This window comes from Oreochromis aureus, linkage group 20 (assembly GCF_013358895.1).
Source record: "Oreochromis aureus strain Israel breed Guangdong linkage group 20, ZZ_aureus, whole genome shotgun sequence".
NCBI lineage: Eukaryota > Metazoa > Chordata > Actinopteri > Cichliformes > Cichlidae > Oreochromis > Oreochromis aureus.
The window spans coordinates 9,581,471-9,607,384 of NC_052961.1; the positions used below are offsets into that span (position 1 = coordinate 9,581,471).

The following is a 25,914-nucleotide window of genomic DNA, read 5'->3' on the forward strand; positions in this document are numbered from 1 at the left end:
ACAAGGGGGCATTGCTAACTTTTTTTTAGTCCTGGGTCATGCACTCATCAAAGTCTCTCTCTGTGAAAGACTTTTTTTTTTTTTTTTTATCTTAGAGATTAATCTGTTTAGTGTCACGGATCTATAATCTGTTCAGATTTCCCCCTGGTGAATTTTAACAAGTAATAAAAACACTGCAATGTGCAATGTGTGCACTAACAACATGATGACACACCTGTGGAAACTCTGTCAATGGCTGGTGGTCACAATGGTTTACACAACTGTACTGCAAACAGTCGGCCACACAGAAAATTATGTAAGACCCCAGGTTTCTAATGAAATTTACACACGATTATTTCTGCAAGGCACATTTGCTTTTTTGCAGCTTCTCCCTCATTTGAAATATTCCCAATTGATGAATGAGCAAATACTCAAAGCAGCTTTTCAATGTTATTAAAGAAAAATAAGCAAAATCGTTTTAAACTTTTAACAAAAGGATAGAAAATCATCAGTCAACTTATTGAACTGGATTGATTCATAATGCATGCACTGGTAATAAACATAAATGAAAACCCACCTGCGTCACCTTATCAGAGGATTTAAATCCATCCAAATGGTCCTGCTGCCTGGGTTCAGATCCAGCACTCATTTGCAGCAGGCTTAATCTCTTTTGGCAAAAGAGTCATTAAGATTTCTAAAGACAGAAGGAAGCTGAAGTGGGTGATCCAACATTCAAACTGCTACCAATTAGTACAAGAAGCTGAGGTATTTCAGCTGATAATTTTGTCTGATATTCTATTTTTGGTCTGTTAAAAATCAGAAGTATCGTTTTGTCCTACCAGTAGTCTGCAACCATATAAAAAGTAAATAAGCGGAAACTCTGTCTTCTTGTCTGGAATTTTTGGATTACATTTTTTAGCTACTGGTCGATTTTCTTTCAATCAGCTAAGAAACTAATGACATTTATTTATTTGTATCTTGGTAAACACTGTTTGCTGTTGTTTCAATGCGAAACAGAAATGATCCGAGGTGCACTTGAAGGCACCGCGGAGGAGGCAAGTCCCTGTCGCTATTGGCAGTCATTTGTGTTCCTCAAAACAGTCCCCGCCTCCAAACTATTCAAAGGAAACAAGAGAAATTGTAGTTGGCTCCACGCTGAAGCTCCAAACTCGGTCAGCATCTCCCTCGGCAGGTTTCAGACTCTGTGGGAGGACACCAAGAAAGTTATTTTTACTTTTTTCAGTTTTCATTTTCAACAACAATGACGTTCAGGAGGCTGAAGAAGGTGAACTCCAATGGACCGGAGAGCGGTCCCGCATCTCAAGACGACATTTATTTCCCTTCGTCAAAGTCGGACAGCTGCAGGACTATGGACACACCGAGCAACTCCTCGGAGGTTTACAACTACAAGACCCTGGCTTACTCGGGGGGGACGCTGCCCAGAAACTACAAAAAGGTATTGCTGCTGTTCCTGTTAAAAGTTTGTTAGCTGAATGTACCTGCAAAAGTTTCTTTTTTGGCAGGTACACTCATTAATTAAAGTTTTATTAAATTTATTCAGTGCTTTTTCAACTTACAAGGCAAAAATCATTTACACAGTAATTTCTGTATGTTTCCTATTAGTCCTTTTATTACTTATTATTTAAGCAGAGACTGTAAGCTTATTAAAAGGGTTATCAAGTTATTGTATCCAGTGAGTGGCTGGTCGGCGCCACACAGGACATCTTATAGCAGCCCATCTCGGGGCAAGGGTGCCCACCCAGACTCTGAATCTTATGCTGTATGAAACAGATTTCGCCCATGTTCTTCATACCTGAAATGATCATCATACCTTAAAATCTTTATCTGGATGAAAGTGATCTCTAAGATTAAACACATTTTTCTGAAACGCATGACTGATAAGTTTTTGTTGTAACAGGTTACAAAAGCAAATTTGCATTTGATGATTCATAGAAAGTTTGTCACTGTAGTCATTTTAACAGTAAGTTGCATCAGAGCTACAGGATGCGCTACAGAGTTCGGAGGGACGTGCTTATTTGCTTAAAACTTACAGCAGTCAGTCATAGTATGCAGATCACCTGCCCGGATCTTTCCCTTCGGGATGTTTGTCTTCTTCCTCCTTCCTTCCCTGAGCCGTTTTGCAGTTAGGGACAGCCGTTGACTTTGGGGCAGGTAGGTGGGGGTGGGTCAGTATGAGGATCAGTGTGATCATTGTTATTCACATCACCTGCCGTGGTTTGAATGTTGTGGCTGATTGTGATCTGATTGGTTATAAATTGGCCTCGAGTCTTCTTATTTCAGGGGAAATTATTTTAACCTGTGGCCTACATATTAGTCTGGATTTGAGGAACGGTTTCAGACAGCCCTCATCCTTTAGTCCATGTTGCGTAATGCTTAATGTTTATACTGTAAATTTGTTTGGCTACTGCATCAGTCACTTTTATTGTCCTCTGATGAAGCTGATTTCAGTGAATTCTCTTACTCAACTTGCTTTGGAGTTTTCTGCCTGAAGAGCACATCAGAGTTGGAAAAACTCCTTTCACAGTGTCCTGTTGTGACTGAGGCACAGTTAAACCCACACACATACACTAGAGCGACGGGTTACAACACAGCATTGTGTACACTCGGGGATGGAGATCCTGCTCGAGCCACCCCTGTTGGTCTCTCTGGGTATTTGGGAATAAATGCACTCATTGAGACTCCTCTGGGTCAATTCTGTAAGTGTTGGGACATAAAGAAAGCAACATTTTACTACCCAGAGAGACTGTAGCACAAAGCAGCCTTTCATTGGAGCGGGATTTGAAAATGATTGAGCTGGAACAGAGGTGGATTGATTCAAGTGATTTTAGTGGAGCCTTCTGGACAGATACCTGCCTTATTTACACAGTTAGGTGGGGCAGGGACCTGAACTGCTCCTGCTGGTGAGTTGGCTTTTCTCTCAATGCTGTTATTGTGCTCCGTGCTCACCTCTGTCTTATTTGCTTCTTTTAATAGACTGCACTTGGTGTAAACAGCGCTCCAGTTTTTAGATTGGTTGACAGCCTGTGCCTGAAGGCGGCCAATTTGCTGTTATGCGTAGTAGGTATGCGTGCAACTCTTGTTTTGATGTCATGAGCAATGAGTAGACAGAGCAGCAGTCACGCATTTCTGGTTTCGTCAACAATGTCTCCATGCTGGCATGCTGGTTAAATAGCTTAAGAATACCAAAACACTCTTGGCTCATTATTCGAGACGACTGGACGGACTGGCTGCTGATCGCTGATGTGCTCAGTAGGTGTGCCTAGGAAATGCTCGGGGGGAGGGGGGGAAATCCTCGTGAGTAAACTTGAAGCTACGCAGGTGTGTGACATGCTTCACATCTCGTTTCGTTTTCTCCTTGCAGGGTGGCGGCTTACAGAAGTGGAAACCCCTTACGCAGACGCCAGAACCACAAAGGTACAACATCCCTCATCTTTCTCTGATATTTCTCTTTGGACTTTTTTATTTTTTCCCTCTCACTGTGCCTTCACATGAATTCTTTCACGGTGGCATCTTCCTCAGAAAAATGATTCAGGGCGAGCAGCCTCATATCAGAGTGAATGGCAGTCATTCAAACAGGGGGTCGCTGATTAAAGCCATTGTTAAGGGAGGTTATAAATATTCATTGAGCCTCGTTGAGCTTCACTCCAACAGGCCGTTGTACTGTTACTGTACGTCTGCATGTGACGTCCGCATGCTCCTGCATACAGAGGAAGTCCTGTGCAGCCAGTGGAGTTGTATTGTTATGCAGTTTAGTTAAGGATGCAGAGAAACACAGACATTAACCTCTCGCTGACTTTCACTCCTCCTTCCTCTTGAATTTTGTATTTGATGTACATAAAAGGCTGTTTTATGGATGAGTCAGAATAAACATCATTAAGCTATGTTCGAATGAGCTATAAAACCTCTAAAACCATAACGCATACTTTTATTATTGGACTGTGCTAGAATAGATTTGCACCATAGTTTATCTCATTCTGGGCAGCCTACTTCATGGTTCCTTCCCCCACTTCGATCTTGTGGTTCTAACTTTATCTGACTTGCTGCAACTTAAGAAGTCGAAAAAAAATTCCACACTCTGTTTGTCAACCTTTATTGACAGAAAGATGATATAAGCCTCTAAAGGATATCCCCGCTCTTCAACATCATACAGTGTCATACCCTGACCTTATCATTTCAAACTGACCATGTCTAGTATAAGCATACACCACTGAATAAATTACAGAAGACTACGAGTTTAGAGATAAAACTAAAAAGCTGTGATTGTTGTTCATGTAACCCCCATCAAACTTTTAAAAAAGGAAAGGACATTTATGCCTCTGCTTTATTGGAAACAGTGAAAACTTCTCCTTAACTATATCCTAGTGTTCAAGGCGACATCTATAAATGTCCTATTTTGTCCAAATTGTAGTATAAAACCCATTCATCCGCCCATTGTCGTAACTAAATGTCCCATTCAGGGTCGTGGAGCTGCTGGAGCTGATTCCAGCTATAATTGGGTACAGCCTTGACAAAACCTCCCCTTGTTTACCCATCGTTTATTGAGATTATTTGTACTGGTGAACATTTTTATTTTGCTTGATTCTACAACTGAATCAGAAGGTGAATACCTCCTTTAAGGCTAAAAAGAAGTAGGCATCAACTGTTAGACCGACATGACACGATCACTTGATCTTTTCACTGCTACCTTTAAAAACATAAAAGAAACAGTGCTGGCTGCAGCAAACCCAGAGGAGAGTTTGTCCTGTTAACAGTGACAAAATGTTCCTTTTATCGTTTTATTTTAGGAAGGTGGTGGTCCTGGAGAAAAAAGAAGAGGAGGCATTTGGTTTTGAGATTCAGGTAAGTTTGGGAGTGATATTTGGGGGGGTACTTCTCGAGTACCACTTTCACGATGCGCCGCTATCTTTGTCCGCACATGATAAAACCTAAGTGACAGAAGCTTGTACATCCTGTTCTGTGTAGGAAAGGTCACACATCAGTCAATACATCAATAAACCCGTTGATGTTAATCCCATGACTGTGGAGATGCTTTTATTTTTACTTTTTCTCCCAGCATCTGTATTTTGAGCAGTGTGGTTTATTCACATGCCTTCCATGTAATACCTGCCCCGCTCTGCCCTGCTCAGCAGACAGAAACTTTTCACTTTTGACCTCAGTTTGTCTCTGATCTCGCTCTCGCTCATGTGCCCTGAAGCTGCCTACCTCACAATATCGGCTCTGTTGCTCAGGCCTCATTCTTTAAATAGTTTGCTAAATGATTAAAGCGTGTGAGTACATCTTCACATTATCGTGCTTTGGCGGTCTTTTTAGACTTCTTGGACTGAAGTACTTCTTTGAGGAAGCGACATAACTATATTGTTCTATTTCTGGATTTTGGCTGCACGTTCCCACCCTTCCTGACCAGAAGGAAGTGAGATCATGAGGACAAGTTTGATGCTACACAGAGAAAGAGATGGAGAAAGACAAATTTAGAGACTTTTTTGTTTGTTTTTTTGTTTTTTTTTCCCTCGCTGTCTGCTCTGTTAATACTGGGAGCCGAGGATCGAGCACATCAATGTGATATTTGCATTTGAAACAATATTTGCATGCTTGCGTGAGAAAGAAACAAGCAGCAGGCTCAGGCTGATTTGAATAGGATACAATCTGTCAGGCTGAATTCGGGAGCAGATAGACTTTATAACTTGAATTTTATTTTATGAGATGCTTCGTTTTCTTTTTTCTCTCAGCTGGAAATTGGTTTTCTTCGTAAGGTAGAAGCTCCTTCAGCAGCAGCAGCATGCTGACTAACAGTTTTGCTACTAGGGGAAGTCTATCTATGTTCTGCAGTGGTCTGACCTTCTGTAGAGGAGCTGTGGTGACAGAAACAAGGAAGAGCATGCAAATATGTATGGAAGTTACAAAAACGGTTGCCAGAACAACAAAATATTTGGCCTTTGGGTTTAAGTAATGCTCACGTCATGTGGTTAAGTTAAAGTAGCAAATACAACCCAATATCCTGGAGTCAGAGTGAAGTTTTCAAAAGTAAATAGTACTTGTTATAGAGGACATTTCTTACCCTCCAGTAGTTTACAACAATTACTTTTTTGGCAAAAAAAAAAAAGTAAAATCAATCTTGTCACTTTTCACTTGTAGCAGTTAATAAAACCCAACGACTGGTTATGAAATTGGTCATGTGATGATAGAACAGTAAGAGTTTTTACAACTGTAATTTGTCTTTTTGTGTTTTATTATCTTTATAACCGTAGCTTTTCAAATTATTATTACAGTACTTCCTCTTGACATTTAGTGGTGTATAGTAGTTGATTTGTGACCTGTGAGGATCAGGGCATTAAAATAACTTCAGTGTCGCGCATCAACCAGGCATGTTTCATCAGACGAGGAAGAAAACCTCATTTGCTTCTTTGCGTCACATCTCCGCGTGTTCAGTGATATCTTCTTTCCTGCATTGTCTGTCATGACTTCCTCTGCCGGTTATTCAGTGGCTTTTCAGCGTTGCCACATTCTTTTACAACACCTAGTACCTAGAGTGGGAAATTTTTTTGTGTGTGTGTGAGTTCCTTTTATTCAGTGTGATTTTTCTGTCTCCTTCAGACTTACGGTCTTCACCATCAGGACCAAAACTCTGTAGAGATGTGTACGTTTGTGTGTAAGGTCCACAACGACAGCCCGGCTCAGCAAGCAGGACTTACAGTTGGTAAGCAAACTTCCTCCTTCTGTATGTTTTCCTCTTTTTATCTGAGCTGTATTTAAGCCTAAAATAACCTGGAAAAAAAAAACTTGAAATAGACTCGAGGGGAAGCGAGCGTGACATGAGGCTTCGGTTCAGGTCGTTGTTTGCCAGCTGACGCTTGTGTAACGTGCGTCAACATAAGCACTCGTGAGTTTTTGTTTGTTGTTTAGGGAAGTACAAACAAGACTGTATCCCTACTCATTTTTCCCAGTCAACAAATAAGCTGTTGATCGACTACTCCTCACCAATGTGGCATATGACACAAAAGCAAATTAACTTTAATGGAAGTGATATTTTTAATGTCTGGCTTCCTTTTTAAAAAAACAAAATAAAATGAATTTTAAAAAAAATGAAAAAAAGAAGTCAAAATTAGAAACGGCTAATTTGTTATAACTAATTAATTAAACCAGGAAGTGCATTCATATGCTGTGTTTTAAGAGGACTGGGGAAAGACAAGAAAATATTTTTTTAAAGTGAACTGTGAATTGTCTCAGTTTTTGAAACTTGTGATTGGTCAGTCACAAGCTGTCCACACCCAGTGTTATGTTTCCATTATGTCAAAAAAAGAGGGAAGGAGATTATGTGCTGATGCTCTTACCGCCTATTTTCTTCAACCTGCGGCTGTCACTTTAGTTTCACTTCCTAAATTCCTTGCATGCTCGCTCTATTGTCCCCCCCACTCTCCGTCTTGCTGTGAACACAATGACTTCATCGCAGTGGGGATTTTTTTTTTATTTATTTATTTATTTTTTTGAAAGGTCAAAGTAGGCTAAAATCTCACAAAAGATGATGTCACATGAGTATCCACGCCACATCTTTTCCTGCTTTGATGAAACTGAAGTAGAACTTTGTGACATACGCGACTTTACAGCTACCCAGATGTAAACGGTTTAATGCCAAGTAAATGCTTTTCTGCGGTCCTGTGATGAGCCATATGCCACGAAGATGCGAATTAGTCCTCCCACATTTGTCTTGCACATGTGTTGAGGTTTCATTCAGAAGCGTGCCTCATCTGGCTGCTTCGTGAGGCGCGGCTGGTTAACATACATGTTTGTATATTTGTGTTTGTGCAGGGGACACCATCGCAAGTGTGAACGAGGCCACCGTGGAGGGGTTTCGACACAAGGAGATCGTTCAGCTCATCAGAGCCAGTGGGAACTCACTCAGGTACACAGACTCACAAAGACCAACAACAGTGGCTTCAAAACACTTTTCTCAGAATTTGTTAATACGTGTGCTCAGCTCATCCCAGTGGCTAAACGCTTGATAGAGCTGACAGGATGCTCACTTCATGGTTCACCTCTCTAACTTAAAAAACAAAAGTGAATGTGTTTCACATGGGAACAGAAACCAAATAAGTTTGAAAGCTAACAGAGGGCCGAATCAGGAAAGATGAGAATAATTTGTCACAAAAGTGCAGTTTCGGTTTTGGGATTAACGTCAGAGAGGCGGTTTATCCTGAATTCTGTTAAGGTAACATGAAAGATGTTAGTTACAGTTTTTCATTAACAATGCAGATGGTAAACATTTGCACGTGCATGAAACGTGGCAGTTTGCTTTTATTGTCAGTTGCATAAATGTTCAGTAGGATAGGAAAACAATCAGAAGATGCTATTTCTGTTTTTGGAGTCCAGGAAAAACTTGAAAAATAATTGAGGTTAACTTAAAAATCCTTCTGTATTGTACTCATTTAACTCTCTTAGAATAATTTGTCTGCCTCAGCTTTAGTATCTGGCACATCGCCGTTTAGAGTCCTTATCTGTCGGTGTGCTGAGTGGGTGTTTTTAATTTGAACCACAGTCTTCTTCAACCCCCTTCTCTGCTTGTAAAAGATTAAAAGGAAAGTTAGCATGGTGTAAGATTCTCTGAGCTGATGCAGAAGAAGTGAGGCGAACCGCATCAGAGCGCCAGTGTAGACACACTTTACAGACTGACATCATCAAATTATACTTGCAGTTCAAGTCAGTAAAAGCTGTTAGAGTGAAAACAAGCTCTGTAAGTTGTTCTCTCGCTCATGTTATTTGAACAGATTTGCGGCACTTAAGTGGAAACTGTGTGTGTTTCTTATTCTCCCCCCTTGCTTGTAAACCAAACCCGTTCCTGTTACTAACTTTATGAAAAGAGCCTTTCATATGGTCAAGTTTTATTTATTTATTTCTTTTTTTAAATCACTGTTTTCTGCCCTTGTAGTTTTTATGTGCTTCCTGCTACGCCTGTTAACTCTACTGCTTTCTGGTTTTTCGTTTAAAGGCTGGAGACGGTTTACAGTGACTCAATTCGAAAAGCTGAACTAGAGGCCCGGCTGCAGTATCTAAAGGTGAGTTTTTCACTGTTTGTCAGTGGTGAGTCAGAACGGATGAGCGTCCAGCAGCCTCTCTCACACACACGCACCCGCTTAAACATTAAGTTACATGCTGGATATAGACACCACACCTCCCTCCCTCCACACCTGTCCCTCCAGCAGCACTGCCACCTGTTACATTAGCAGTTTGTGCAGCAGGCCCACTGATGGCTGCACACATTCTTGACTCGAGCTGCCTGTGAAGTGGCCTTAAGTGAGCGAGCTTTCCCCCAAGATTACAGCAGCTGTCCTTTTTCTAATCCTCAGCGACACAGCTGCTTTGTGAGAGAATAAACCAACATTTTAAAACACGGCACCCTGCTGCTGAACGTGCCACGTTTGACGCACAAGATGAAGTAAATGTTGTTGTGTAAATAAATGTGATGTGGTTGTTGACTCATTTATGAAAAGATGGAGGGGGAAAAAAAAAAAAGAGTGAAATGAGTGAAGGCCACTTGTGTAACGATGGCAAGTCTAGACTTCAGTTAACAATCTATGACATGTCATCTTCAACTTAGTTTTAGTCTGTAGCTTCTAATTCTAGCCATGTGGCATATGGTCGCCTGCTCAATTATTCATTATTATTATCATTATTGTTATTATTTTCGTTATTGTTATTATTATTATTATTATTATTATTATTATTATTATTATTATTATTTTTAGTTTAGTACACCTGTGGTGTGGGCTCAGATGATCTGGCTTTATTGCTATTAAAGGTTGCATATGAGGGTGCTGGATCTCCTGTCTGTATGTTGTGTTTTGTTTTTTGTTTTGTTTTTTGAATTGTAATCAATTCCAATATCTTGTGTTGTCTTTTAGCAAACGCTTCATGAGAAATGGGATGAATATCGCTCGCTGATGGTGCAGGAGCAGCGCCTTGTTCATGGTAGGTGATTTTTGGCCTTGTGCAGTTAAACTTGTACATGCATACAGAGTTTGTATTCTTCTATTCTACTTTATTACTATCCAGACAAGATTCCAAAATGTAGTCAAATTCCAGGTCACACTAAATCCCAAATTTAAAAAACAAACCATAAATTAATTAAAAACAAGTTCATGTACATGTATCTAGAACATTAACAACTTCTTGAGGGGGGGAGAATCAGGATGTGTATGACTGCTGCTTTGCAGGAAGTCCTGAGTACATGGTAGAAAACAAACAGCTTGTTGCTATAGTCGGGTGGTCGCTTGTCCAAAATGAGGCAAACAAGACTCACAGAAAATTAAAGCAGTGTTTTTCATTTATTAGTCATGCTTTCTTTGCAATTGGTCATTTTCCTGTGTCCTCACGTTGCCCTTCTTCTCCGCAGGTATAGTAATGAGTGATGCTGCCTTGTATGAGTCCCTGGAGTCAGCCGGTGTGTACGGCAGCCTCGGCGCTCCAAGCCCTGCGCTTCAGAGAGCCCTGCACTGCACAGGCAGCACCAGCAGCAGCGCCAGCTTTCTCAGCACGGCCACAGAGGACGACCCTCTCTACCAAACCTGCATATATCAGGCGGATGGCAGCGTGGACTCTGACAGTGCAGAAAAAAAGAAAGAACAGTTACCGAAGCTGCAACGCCTCCGGCCGGCCAGCGAGTTCTTTTCAACGACCAAGACGCAGCTGACACGCAGCGCCAGCACTCGCAGCTACGTAAAAGGATCTTCGTCGTCGTCCGTTCCGGGGGAGAAGCAGGGAGGCACGCTGCAGAGGAAGCCCAAACAGAAAAGCTTCCGCAGACGCCTCCTCAAATTCATCCCCGGCTTGAACCGACCACTGGAGGAGGAGGAGAGCAAACTGTGAGCAGCAAACGGAGCCGTTCACAGAGAGCAGAACTAAAGACTTAAAGTAATAATTACTGCCAAACTAAAGTGCCAAAGAAAACAGCAAGCAGCCCCAAAGAGTGAAGAATTTAAGACCAAAGTGTATTGGTTCTGTAGTTGCACCTCTTCCTGTTTAAATGGGTAGACCAATGGACATTTAGCTACATTCGGTAGCATTCAGTGTTTTATGGCTGTACATAAGTTTTTCTTTTTGTTTGTTCTAAGTTATTTATTTATTTTTGCATGTTCAGTTTATGTTCAGAATGATGTCTCAGTTTGTACTGCATGCAGAAGTTTAATTTTGACAGCTGAATAAAACACCAATGATAATTGTAATTGTGTAGCAGAACATTTTGTAAAAAACAACTTTGATAATAACTTCAGATGACTCAGGCTGATCATATTTTATCTTCTCTACTCGAGGCCACGGTTCCCCAAAATAAAAACTGTGGCTGATGATTATATGCGCATTATTTTGTGCAGAACTTGCTTGAAAAGCTATTTTCCTCCCCAAGCCACAACTGTTTGTGGGAATTGTAGCTGCCAAGCTTAAATTAGTGCCAAGACCCCGAGTGTACACACAATCTGTAATTTCCCCTGGTGGAGATGTGCCCTGCTCCATGTGATGCTTTTAAATATAGTAAACCTTTATAATTTCACAACTCTTCCACCGTTTAAGAATGTTATCAGCCGAGTTCTGGAGGTTAGCGTGCGGCTTGGGATGCTTTAGGCTTTTTTGTGGTGTGAGATATCCAGAATGGCGGCTGTTGTATCTGCTCTGACACAGTTTATTGTTGCGAGAATAGTGAGGAATGTGCAGAGAAAGGCATGACCCAGAATTCCAAACACAACCGCTTTCTTTCAGCTCCTGCAGGCGAATGCAGATTCCTACTCTTCCACACTCCCATATTCCCATGGCGGCTTCAGTTGTCCAAGGGCTCGCTGGGTGTTGGGGTGTGTGAGCGTTTGTTGGGCGGGGGTCGCTTGGAGTCTTTTCATTCCTGGCTCCCAGCTGACCTATGAGGTCATGGTGGTCACTCTCTCATTGGCTCTGTTGGGTTGATCCCTTTTGTCCTCTGCTGCTCGTTCACAGATGCATTAGGAGTGACGATGCTGGTGAGCGATGGTATGTGGACATGTGTCAAAGCCAGGCCCTCTCATCCTCGTTTATGTAGTGAGAAGGAGAAGCAGTGGAAAGGACGTCGTTATAAAGGATTGTTATGCGTGTCTGCTGGTGCTTGAAATATGGGGTTGGAGTGAATGGGCCAAATGTGTAACGAGGGTTTAATTAGTCAAGATAATTGTTTTTAGTGCACAATGTGTGGAAGAGCTATATAACAGAGATGTGGGGCCCAAACAAGCAGGCTGCAGTTGATACTCGGCAATTAACATCACAGGAGATTAGGCTAGGCGTGTGGTTGCTGTTGCAAATATTTGCATGACACCCACAAGCTTAAAGGCTGCTGTTGACGTAAAAACTAAATGGAGAATTTGTTTGTCTTTGCACAAGTGGGTTTGACAGGTTTACTTCAGTTTCTGCTTTTTGTGCTCCCTGAACTAATTACTAATATACTTAACTGCCATCTCTACTGTCACAATAGTTTATGACAATGCTTAGTACGCTGGATTATAAATTTTCTTCCCTTACAATGTTTAAGAGGAAAAGCAGCTTCAGAATTGGGAGTAGCTGATGCAGGCTACAAAGACCATTCAAATAGTCAACAATTGAGGTAAAAGCTACAATAAAAACTCCTCATTCATGACTGCAAAACAGTAAAGTATTGCCATAAAGCAAAAGCTGTGATTGTTTAGTCATGACTGAGACTGTAAATGACCATTCTCATATTCATTTGATCAATAAAACTCAAGAAAAATTACAGCATACATCTGAATAGGCCGGTCCAGAAGACTCCCTATATAAACATGTATAAGTATGTTTTCAGGTGTTTGCTGAATGACAAACATTTATTTAGGTTACATAACAGTTCAGTGCCCTGTCTGTAGGGTAACTGCTTTATTATTGCAGCTGTAGTGTACATGAATAAAGGGAAATTAACAGAATATTTCCCCGTTTTTTTTTTTATATCACGCCTCGTCTCGAGATGTTTCTACTCAATAAATAAAAACAAACAAACAAAAAACTCTCCAACGCGGAACGTGAGATTTTTATTAGTTTAGAGTTTTCTAGCTTAAATTTCCACTTCCCTGCATCTGAAGTGTGAGATGATCGGCCACTGGGAGCAGACTAATGTATGCTAATGTATGTAGGATGATGTCACTTGAGGTGAAGTCAGGTGATTCTGCAGACTGCAAGATTTGGAAATGACCTCTGGGGCCAGCTCCTGTGAGATGCCTTTAAAGGCATTATTGAGAATTTTCAGTTGTGTGTGTATGTGTAAACTGTTTGTCCTGTTCTTGTCATACTTAGTGTGAGTTCCCTCCAGACCAGGGGTGTCAGACATGTGGCCTGAAGGTGAGAATCGACCCCGAATCCAGATTACTAAATACTAATTGCTTAATAACCTCAGAAAGCATGATAATTATGGTAAGTCAATAATAGCTTCAGTTCTACAGCTCTTGGCCTGAAAAGTATTTCTAGGGCTTGAGAATGTCTTTGACTCATAACGGGTAAAATACTGTGCTTGTTTATCCATTCATCCATTCGCTTCCGCTTATCCTTTCCAGGGTCGCGGGGGGCGCTGGAGCCTATCCCAGCTGTCATAGGGCGAGAGGCGGGGTACACCCTGGACAGGTCGCCAGTCTGTCGCAGGGCCAACACACATTCACGCTCACATTTACTCACACATTCACACCTAGTGACAATTTGGATTATCCAATTAACCTATCCCCTCAAACTGCATGTCTTTGGACGGTGGGAGGAAGCCGGAGTACCCGGAGGGAACCCACGCAAACACGGGAGAACATGCAAACTCCACACAGAAAGACCCCGGCCTGATGGTGGAATTGAACTCAGGACCTTCTTGCTGTGCGGCAACAGTGCTAACCACCGTGCCACCGTGCTTGTTTAGATTCACTTATTGTCAATGTGTAAAAAATGCACAAAGAAATCCTGCACACTACCAAGAACCTTAGCTCAGGTGTGCATAGAAGACAAAATAGCACACTTGTTCAGCAAAACACACACAGTTCCATATATTCTTGCATGCTTAAGATAGTAAAAATGCCCATAGCAGTTTTATTGCACTTGTGTAAGAAAATTGTGTATATATAGTAAACAATAAATAGTGTGGCCCTGGGTGCTTGTAGATTTGATGTGTTATTGATTTTAGTGTGGGTGATTTCAGAGCAGAGCTCAGTGTGATGCATCTGAGATTAATCGTGCAGTGCATGCTTTGATGGATCGGAAATGTTTGCCTGAGGGCTGACATTCAAACAGATGATGGGCAGGGTGAGATGGTTCCTTTAGGATGCAGTGTACTTTCAGCAGGCAGCGTGATCTGTCGTTGAGAGCAGAGACTCCCTTCTTATCTGCTGCAGAGTTTCAAAAACTTCTACCCGAGAAGATTTTGTGGCTTTGTAGATGGACGTTAAACTGTAATGCTCGTGCATTAGGAAATCTTGTTAAAATTACAGTTATATATTTTTCATGTCAGGTGTTTTTTTTTATCATTACTGTAAATGGATGCACTTCTTCACACTGAAAGAAAGGTAGGCTGTCACGCAATAGGTTTAATGGTCTGGCCCACTTGAAATTCAAATTGGGCTGTAAGTGGCCCATTCACTAAAGTGGGTCTGACACCCTTGCCCTTGAGAGACTTTCTGCCTACACCACTTTGTGTGTGGAGGGATGTGCACGCATACACAGACACAGACATGGCTGCTTGACTATCTTTGCGTTTACATTCAAAAACCCTCATCTAAATACAATTCTGACTTTTACCCTAAAGTCAAGTCTTAAATCTCAAACAGCCTCTTTAAGGGGTGTGAAAAAAAATGTTTTATGCACTCTTACACTTTCAAACTGAAACTTGTTCTGACAAAGATAGCTGAAAAAGTTTTTATTCTGGTTTATTTGTGTCTTGTATTTGGTTTCCTGTGAGTTCAGTCACTTGCTGAAAGCCACAATATGCTTCTTCTGCACAGCCACATGTAACTTTTGTTACTTATTGCGTGCATGCGAGAGTTTTAATGGACATCTGTAAACTGCTGCTGCAAAAACAAACCAGCACTACACTCTGCCCAGTCGAGCACTGAACTAGCTCTGAATAATGCCTCTAATAGTTCCTTATACACTGCTCATTACTCCAGCAATAACAAATAGCCATCACAATACACCCGAAACAAAAATGCCTAAATAAAAAAAGTATGCTATCTCTGGCCTTGCTGTACTTATTTATCTACTTAATTGTAGTTTTGAGCATTTCATTCAAAGTCCTAGAGCCTTGTTTCGACAGGGTTTAATCAATTGGCGAATCTTAATTTTAAGACATCAGAGGGGAAAAAGTTCCACTGACCCCTCATGCATATGTAAGTTCCTTTTGTGTCCCTTTACATGCAAATTCAATTGTAGAGTTAGACTTTTTAAACCAGCTGAAAGTAGAGACAGAGTAGAACAAAATGTGCCTGGGGGACAAGTCCTCTTCCCGTCTGTCAGTTGTGAAAATGAACATTTGAGAAAGGGAAGCGGGAGGGCCTGTAGGACAGAACTGAGCCTCTGTGGTGAAACAGTTCAGACCAGAGTGCTATTTCTCAATCATGCCATATGCTGTGCCTTCTGATTGGCCGGTAGTCCCCTCGGGTTCAAATGCTGGATCAGTGTGCTGATGGTTAATAATGAGGAAGCAGTTTAGCTCAGCACTTACACAGCTACTTATTTGTAGAGAAGAGACGCCAGACAAAACCACTAATGCTGTTCTCACGCAAGATACCAGCCTCTCGGAAGCACAAATATCATCAAAAAAAGGAGGAAGTTTTTAATCTCAGACACTGGGGGTGGTAAGTTGTGTGTGTTACCAGGGCAGGAGCTTGTGTGGGCCGTCACAGCAAAGGATGTGGGTAACAAATGTGCCGGAAATCCACCCTAAAGATAAGAGAATACAACTCAAGGCAGGGTTTGAAAAAAAAAGCCAGCTTTATAGGTATGCATGCATCTACATATTCATCTGTCTGGCAGTCTGCGTGTGTGTTTAATGGGGAGAGAGACAGAACAGGTAACGTGCAATATTGAGAAATGTTTTCTGAAATAAGATTTCTGGATCACAGACAGAAATTGTCCTTTACCTCTAAAATATAAAAACTGAGGGCCAAATGGCGAAACATGCCCAGCGTGACTAAGATGACTCAGCTTTATTGCAAACCTGAGTGGCTGTTAGCTTCAACAACGGAACAGCTGAATAAATGCAAAGTGCTGTAATCGCTTCATAATCTGCATCTCAGATAAAACTCCTGCATTTGGTTTCCCAGCAGCGGGGCACTGATACCTTCAGTTGTCTCTTCTATCGTCACTTTGTGGTTTTATCTGCCCCTTTCCTGTACGGTTCACAATTTTAACCCAACAGCTTGTTAAACAGCCCAGTTGAACAGCCCAGAAACTCTATTCAGGAAGTGTGCAGATGTTTAATTTATAAAACTTGGTCTATAAACAATTGTGCTGTAGCTGCATGGGTTTGAAAGATTTAAAAATAATACACATTTCATCCCAAAGTAACCGTTTCCTTAGAATAAAAGATTAATTAAAACAGGAACTTGAAGTAAATATTAAAGCCTCTGAGATTGTTTTTGTCGATGAGTATGTTTGATAGACTGATGGCAGTGTTTAAAAGTAGGGAATTTGCAGCTACTGAGATTTTCATATTTTTATGTTTTTATATCTTGTCTGTGGTTCTCTCGCTGGTTTGCAGTAGGCGAACCACGGCTGGGAAAAAAACAACACAAGAAATGTAATATCATGTGTTTCCATACGACAGTCAATCAAGACATCTGATGAAAGTGGTGTGTTTGTTTGCATTTGTTGCAGCAGCTGGTTAAAAATCTGATCAAACACACACCTACGCAGGCCAGAGGAAGCAGATAAGTATTCAAGTAGATTCACCCAAACAATTTTTCTATCCCACTCTGGAAACTTTTTAGACTTTATCATCTACCTGTATGCAAAAAAGAAAAAGAATGTCATGTGAGCTGTGTGTTATACTGTTGATTTTTCAGGGCTGTAACACAGAACAGTTGAAACATTTAAAGGCTTCATGCAAAGCTGAGAACACGAATCAAAGTAAAGACGTTTCTGCATGCATGGTGTATTGGAAACACGTGGTTACATCATGCAATACAAGCCTTGCAATTGTATCGTATTTACATTAAATTTATGGGGAAAAAAGCTGCCCTTTAGTGCACAAAAGAAACCTGCGCCACACAAAACATGTGTCCATCTTTACACTACTGACCCTGGAGTTTTGACCTACTCAGACATCTTCTTCTTAGAAGCAGGTGAACCTGTGCCAGAAACCTTTAGTCTGCTTCCCATTTAGAAAACAAATTACAAACTTTGAGAGAAGTTTGAGGGACTTTTACCGGGCAGAGAAGGCGTGATGAAAGATACTGCATAATGGATCCAGTGTTTTTAAAGATGAACAAGCGATATTGCATCTGTGCCTCTCCTGCTAAAAATCGGGCAGTTATTTTATCTAACTTAGTGGCAATGCCAAATGAGGTGATAAACTGCCCCATTATAGGGTCATGTTTTTGTTTATGTTCTTTTGGGTGAAAGAAAGTGACTTTGTGATCTGTTAGAATCCAGTTCCATGTTATGTGGTTGACACACAGATACGTTTTAGGTAGAGGATGGATATCAAAGCTCAGGAGGTGACAATATTTGTTTTATTGCAGCGAAGCAGGTAACTGAGGTTGAAACTGTTTGCATACGTGCCAGACTGTCTACACAAACAGTTACTACAGCAACACTTCCTTTTCATCATCACTTCATATCACAGCGTTAAATAAATTCAGCTTTTACTCACCATCCCACACTCTAAGCTATTTTTTTATTTCCTGTTAAAAGAGTAACAGGCGTTAAGCCTGCGTCATTGAACATGCTTTTGTTTCCCTCTGCTGCTCATGTATCAGACACTCGTGACCGTTTAGCTTCACTGCCCACTCTGGGGAACAACAGCTGCATGCAGCTTATCTCAGTACATAATGTGTATATATATTAGCAGGTTGTAAAAACATCCTGATGTGATGAATCATAGGCTTTCTTTTAATGCAATACACATTTGACTGTGTTTGGGTTAAACTCTGAATCTCTGTTTTTCTGTCCTGCTTTCAAAGCAGCAGATCTGGAGTAAATCTTTACATCTGGAAGGCTAAATCGTCTGGATTAGATCTAATAATATGCAGGTTATTTTCTTGATTCTGTATCTTTGGAATGGTGAAGCGTAGTGTGTGTCCAGATGGCGTAGGATGGGCCTCAGGCAGAACGTTCGGTTTTAAAGTGGTTCCTCTTTTTTGTAATATAATGGTTTTATTGTGTTTGAGAACAAAAGTCAGATAAGGAAACACCTGTTAATCCTCTGCCACTTCCACTGTAACCGACGAACATGGAGGTTTACCGAAAATGACTGAACGTGTCTTTGTTCAGTGGTCAGATTTCCAATCAGGTGCTGTTCAAATGTTTTTAAAGTTTTGAAATGTTCAGATCAAAATAAACCTCCATATGTAACTTTTTTTCATGTGTTTCTTTCTGTACTTTACTATTGACCATTCAGCCTGAAAAATGTTTTACTTTAGTTTAAGCCATCTCAAATTATAGTGAAATAAAATTACATCAAATCCTATGCAGCAAATATACAAAGAAAGTTAAAATCTAGTAAATCTAGACTGCATATTACAGAAGTACTTAATCACTGTGATGTCACCCAGTGGCACTAAAGCATTGCTGTCGCCAGGATAGGATAGTAAGCTTTGTTAGCAAACTGCGTCCATACAATGCAGCAAATATAATACTAGCCTTCCATTGATACAATCAGATACTCAGGAAGCCATTTTATTATATAGGCATATTTGTCATGTATCTCCAAAGCACCAACACCACAATCACATTTAACAGGTACAGTTAACTGGCTTGAGTTACTGCAGGCAAGGCCTTGCAGACAGCTAGTAGTTTAGTTTAGTTGACAGTATAAAACATGCAGTCAATGCACGAGTGCCTTAAAGCTTCATTGTCTCTGAAGACCACCAGATGGTGACAGCCGTGGCTGCAAAAATACCTGAGATCCTATAGAAATCTATGCAAAAATAGCTTTTAGTTTGGACCTCTGTAAACACTTTCCTGCTGAGTTTATGAGCTCAGCCACTCATTTTGGGTCACACGGATTAAATAATAAAGTCTATTTTGTAAATCTTGGTCATATTATTTTTCTGCATGCTCATTGGCTAAAGACAAAAACTCAAACTACTTAATTCTTGCATTTTTATTTTTATTTTAAGCTTTAGTATTATTTCATGTGAAAGAAGACTGCCAAAACAAGACGTCAATGGCATGTTGTATGTAATGCTGATGATGAAAATAGATTAAGTGCTCCAAAATAAACCAGAGAGGAAACAATGATGGAATTTAAAAAATGAACAACATGCAGATCTTTTTTAAAAACCACACATAAAATAGTGTTTTTAAGCATGAGAGAAACATGAAAAACCTGACTGACAAAGTCATTTTTGACCCGTACTGTATGTTTAAGGGTTAAAAACTGAATCTCTGTTATATAAAACCCCTGACAGCTGTGAGTGTGCACACAAAGACAGAGAAAGTCCTCAAACACAATAGCAGGAAGTGTCATGAGGTTAGATCTTTAAACACACAGTGGCCTCAGTTTCAAACTCTTTCCCACAAATTGTAACAACAAAAACGTTTCACCCAAATTATTTGCCCAAACCATCACATTTTTTGCTGTTTTACCCCCAGCTGATTCTTATAACTGTAGTTTCGACATCAAGACACCCTCCACATATCTACACTCGAATTCAAAGATGTAGAACAGTGACTGTAACTTCTTCCTGCCTCCAAAGACAGGAAGTGTTGGGGATCAGCTTGTTCTGGACGACATTTTTTCCCCCAGGAGATGCTGAACAAACATAACCTCCACGTCCACACTGACGGAACAGCACAGCAGCATATTGTACAGCATATTGTCTTCATCTCCCACCATTCCAGAGCAAATGAAACCAGCATGGCCGCCTGAAAGCTGCGGAGCAGAAGTGTCTGGCCTTCAGGAATGCTGGAAGCTGAAGTGTTTGGGAGAGAGGATGTTGACTCACCATTTTTTTTTAAGAGCCAGCTTCAGGAAAACAGAGGGGATGACGTTCAGAGATACTGTAGTGTGTTCCTTGAGCGTAGTTAGCTGGAATTTACAGGAAGAAAACCTCATGCTTTGTATGATAACAAAAGGAAGTGCCACAAACAACCCAAAATTTTGTTTCTATACTTTATTAGAGTGCCTGCATGATTCACAGTTCATAATAATCCCTTTTTACCTGATAGAGGACCCAGTGTTTGAAACATTTGCCTTCTGTTTTAGCCAGCCCTCTTCTGATTGGTTGTCCCTCACAAACATAAGGTTTAAACAGCAGTGAAGTATACCATATCAAGATATCCCCTCTCACTGAGCAGAAAAAACTGTCTGAACCTGGGTGTTTAGAAAAGTCAAGAGTTACTTCTACATAAATGGATGCACACTGTACAGTTTGGTCCATAATTTGATGGACAAAGACCCTGTTTTTGTGGTTTTGCCATGGTACACCACCTCAGTGGATTTTAAACAAAATAATCAATATATGATTGAAGTGTGGGGCATTTTATTTTTCATTATTGGACTTAAAATATAAACTACACCATGACTTGGGTATTTTTAAAGCTCAGTAAGGTCGTATTTATAAAGTGTGTGGGTCCGGATTTCACACAGACTCGCTTTCATCCGGCAGTGTTTAGATCATTCTCACTTTTGCCCACACACTCTCCACCTCAAAGTCCTTCACTCTCAATCCAAGAAGGTAGAACTGACTCATCTGTGCTAATGACACATGCACAAACACTTCTTTGCGAATAAAGTGACGACTGTGAAAGCAGACACTACAGCGGCTGTGATATCATATTCCTAAAACAACTGAATTATCTTTGTTGGAAAAAGAAGAAGTTTACGTGTCTGTCTTTTGACTTTGTGGCTACTTCATCTGCTGCCACTTCTTCCTTTTGTTTTTCATTTTGTTTCATATCCCATGATTAAAATCTATTTCTAAGAGCCAGAAGATTCCCCTTGGTTAATCATATCTATAATTTTCATATCCTTTATGCTCTTCAGTTTGGTACCACAGTAGTTTGTTGGGCTCGATTTAGCACCAGACAAATAATGACTGTATACGCCGTGTGCTGATGAGATCGGGGAATTCACTGTGATTTGAAAAGAGACCAAACAAAAGCACACTGGGGCACAGCTATTATCCATTTCGGTGAATGGCAGCAGTGGTTCTTGCGGCTGACGTCTCTTTTCCGCCTTCTACGAGTTTCTTCAATCTCTGTTTAATGCTGAGAAGCAAGCCTTTGTATTGTTGGGGGATTTCACCTGCATCAGTGCAATCAACCCTGTGATACAAGCGCTTTATAAAGTCCCCTGCTTACGCTTAAACAACTAGATCCTGACCTTGAGCAGGTCCAGGAAACTTTGAGACAATAACACCACTATTTCACTGACTGTATCTGGAAAAACAAGAGGAAATTCGCAGGGAAAAAAAGGGAAAAGTTTAAGATGAAAAGGGGCCAAAGTCAGCCAACAGCCAATAGAGTGAGTCACTTATGGCGACTGTCCCAGACCTGGAGAGGAATCAAAACAAAAAGCACCAACAGTTCACCACAGCAGCTCATGAGGAGATGCTAGTTAAGGGGAGTTCCTGGAAGAGCTTTATGCTACCCCCCACCACCCCGTTTGGGGCCTCGTGTAATACGTCCTGACTGTTTTCCTGTGGGACCTGTGAAAACAGTCCCCACCCTCGTCCACGCCTCTGCGGAGATACAGCGAGAATGAAGGCAACCACGACGACCCAGAAAACCAGAATAAAGGAGACAGCCAACCAAGGTGTGACTTTATGAAGAGGTGCTTCCCCCTTTGAGCTCATGACCTCGTATTATTTTCCTACAGAGGCGCTAAGTCTTTACTTTACAGATGAACGCTTCAAAGCCTGTTGTGTTCCTTTGATTTGTTACTCATATATACAGATCAGTAACAAATTAAAGACGCAGTCGTGTCTATATTGAGGGCTATGCAATGCTGTGGAGTGGCCTTACTTGCTGGTTTGTCTTCTTAAATTAACTCACAGTTCCTCCAAGTCCACCTTTATCCTTGGATAAAACATTATGTATCCTGATAACAGTGGTTTCTCTCAGGATGACAATATCCTCATGGATTGGGCAGTAAAAGATTTGATGATTCTTAATGTGATGCAAGCCATATATAACTGCTTTCTTCCAGTCCCTTAAACCTGTTTCATTCTAAGGTCCAGCAGGGGGGCAACCACTCCGGATGGATGGATGGATGGATGGATGGATGGATGGATGGATGGATGGATGGATGGATGGATGGATGGATGGATGGATGGATGGATGGATGGATGGATGGATGGATGGATGGATGGATGGATGGACCCTAGCCTGTCGCAGGGCTGAGACAGAGAGAGACAAACAATCCTTTGGACTCACATTCACACCTATGGGCAAATTTAGAATGACCAGTAAACCTAACAGTTAACCCCACCTTCTGCATGTCTTTGGACTGTAGGAGGAAACAGGAGAGAACCCATGCAGCGATGGGGAGAACATGCATACTCCAAGCAAAATATGGTGGACTTGAACCCACAACATTCTTGCTTTGAGGCAAAAGTTCAAACTGCTACACCACTGTGATGCAACCATGTCTACCGCCACAGTTTTCTGACTACACTGCCTATCATACTTAGCCTAAATCCTGCAGCATTTCCATAAAGTTTTTTATACATCGCCATTTCTTTTGGTTTTGATGGCCTTGGTTGTGCCCCAGTGACAGCCACAGATGTATCCCTGAGAATCAGTCACACAGTGGACGAGGCCCACTGTGTGTGGCCGAGTAAATGTGGGCAGTTGGAGGAATGTGAGAGTGGGAAGTGGGGGGGCATTCTTGTGACCTACAAATGGATGACAGAAAAGATTTTGTCCTCTCCGGGTGACAGAGACAAGCTTGAAGACAGAGCTCGTTATTCAAACTGTGCTGTGATGAAATGTCTCTGATGGCAGCACAGCTGGGTCTTACGTCACTTTCACTTAATGTAATCTGGACCCAAAGTCATTGTGCAACACTGGCAGCCACATGGCTTTGGAGACAGATTTAGAAATCCACAACTTTAGCATTACATCTGCAAATCATCTTCATTTACTAAGATCTTTCTTTTGATTCTCAGCTGTGGAAAAAGTACCATCATGCCGAAACATAATCCTATTTAATCAGCTTGAATCTTGTACAATGTGGTCTCCATCCTCACATCTTTTTCCATTGAAATATTTATTGGATCAAGCCAGCAGCTGACTTAAGCTTTATTTAATCTATTGTTGGCAAACATACACATACATACATTGGTTGCAGTTTATTTATAGTGTGTTGTAAATTCCCCCCCTTACTGACAAACTCTAATTTCACTTGTCACTGATTATTGTGTTGTTTTTAGATAATAAGATCTCACCAGAACAATCTTTGAGTTTTTGTGTCTCATTACCTTTAGAATGTCAGAAAATAGTTCACAAAAATGTCCTTCCTAGATTCTAAGCTTGCATATTGAAGTCTTTAAGTGTCTTGTTTTGAGTTCAAAACCAAAAATACAGCGGAAACAGCTGCATTTAAACACAGCAAATTACTTTTCCTTAGCGTGCTTCCTAAGCTTTTCCTTGCGTGTTTACTGATGACAAGAAGATAAATTACAACCAAATATGTTGAATACATCATTTTAAACAGCTTAAGCCTTCTCAAGGAGAAATAAATGACTTTATTTCAATGAATAAAGTGAATGTATTCATTTGTTTCCTCTCTCCCTGCTTCAGATTGCGTCATGAAGAAGATGGACCCTCAGTGTGCAATACACAAATAAACTAACTTAATTTTGCTTAAATCCGCCTCCCGTTATTCAGCCAAAGGCAAGAGGACAGTAAGCTGCTGACATGCTGTAAAGGTCCTGCCCTGCAGTGAAGACACGAGCGTTTGCTCACTTGTGTCAGGATGCTGCCCTCCAGTGGTCAACTTCAAACATGACAGTTTTTTTGGTATTTTTTTCTTTTCTTTGTGGCTCACAAGCTAGTTGTGTAACACTACACTGGGACACAACTTACATGAATATAAGCAGCTGGAAATGATATTGTTTCATTATGACCTCAAAGACAAAAGTGTTACAAATTTAAACAATTAAAAAAACATCTCTGTCCCTTTAAGTGTACAGAGATTATTGATAAATAATTCCACAAAGTATTAAGTTAAGGCTTTGGCTGTTTACTGACTTACAGATATGATACATACTCAAGCTGAGTTTTACAGCTTAAATAAATACACTCACCAGACACTTTATTTATTTGACATCTCGCCTGACACTAGTCGAATTCTCCTAGTTTGAGATGATTTGAGGTTTTTGACATGGCCAATTATCCTCCTGGAAGCAGCCTTTAGAACATGCGTACACTGTGGTCACAAAGAGATGGCCTTGGTGAGTAACAGTCCGCACGCTCTATGTTTAAATGACCCTCAGTTGGTACTAAAGGGCCCAAAGTGTGACAAGAAATATCCCCCACAACAGTACAATAACAGCAGCAGCCTGAACAAGGATAAAAGGCAGGATGGATGGCTTTTATGTTGTTACTGCCAAATCCTGAGTCAAACATTCAAATGTCACGGCAGAAATGAAGACAAGGAGACTACTTTCTTCTATTTTCTTCTTTCCAGTTTTGGTGCAATTTATAGTCTAAATTTCCTGTTCTTAGCTGACTTAATGCAGCCTTTTGTTTCTGTAACCCATCTGCTAATGTGTTGCGTATTCAGAGATACTTTTATGTATAACTTGGTTGTAATGAGTGATTATCTGAGTTACTATTTCCTTCCTTTCAACTCAAAAAAGTCAGGCGATTCTTGCTGCTGTTACAACCAAATTTCGCCTTGTGGGACAATTAAAGGATTATTCTATTCTATTCTATTCTATTCTATTCTATTCTATTCTATTCTATTCTATTCTCCTTTGACCTCTGACCTCCTCAGGCATCAACAAAGCATTTTTGCCCAGACATCTTTTCTCTAGTTTGGACCAGTCTCTGTAAATCGCAGAGAGTTTTGCGTGGGGAAAATACCAGTAGATTAGCAGTTTCTGAAATTACTCAGACTAGCACGCCTGGGACCAACAACTGTGCCACATCAAAGTCAATCAAATCACATTTCTTCCACATTCTGAACTTCAGCAGCTCGACTCGATCATATCTATATGTGTAAATGGACTGAATGGCTCCAACGTGATTTGCTGATTAGAGAGATTTACATAACAAGCAGCTGAACAGTTGTACCTAATGAAGTGGCCAGTGAGTGTGAGGGAAGCAGCCACAGGAGGCCAGCAACATCCGCACCAGTCACTTTGTAACGTTTAGGTGAGGGTCAGCAGAATCTTATGGCCCCTCATCTGAATGACCTGAAAACCAACACAAAGTATGTCAGGTAGTAACTTCCTGGTAAAATGCACAGAAAACTGTCCGCTTTATGTGTGACTAATAACTCACAGCTGATCTGATTGCTGTGGCGAGTTATGTTAGTTTGTATTTTGGAAAGCTGGAGTGAGAATCTGCAAAGGGGTATTTCATGCACTTCTTTTAAAAGTTGAAAGATGGGAAAAATATTTTGTTGAACACTGAGAAAAGAGGCACTCTTGGACCTATCAGCGCCCCGCTGAGTCACTCAGGCTGGAAAATTGATAAGAATCAAAGACTTTCACCCACACAGATTAAGATCAGAACAGGGAGAACTCCAACATGACAAGAAAA

General features: G+C 40.9%; 1 protein-coding gene across 1 annotated transcript; it reads left to right on the forward strand.

The window, feature by feature from the left end:
* The first annotated feature begins 1,047 nt into the window (after positions 1-1,047).
* tamalin (trafficking regulator and scaffold protein tamalin) lies at positions 1,048-11,213 on the forward strand. The gene is made up of 8 exons (XM_031742027.2): positions 1,048-1,435; positions 3,362-3,414; positions 4,785-4,839; positions 6,592-6,694; positions 7,804-7,897; positions 8,981-9,047; positions 9,894-9,960; positions 10,385-11,213. Exons 1-8 carry the CDS (start codon positions 1,241-1,243, stop codon positions 10,855-10,857), a joined length of 1,107 nt encoding a protein of 368 aa, XP_031597887.1. The 5' UTR covers positions 1,048-1,240; the 3' UTR covers positions 10,858-11,213.
* Positions 11,214-25,914: the final 14,701 nt, after the last annotated feature.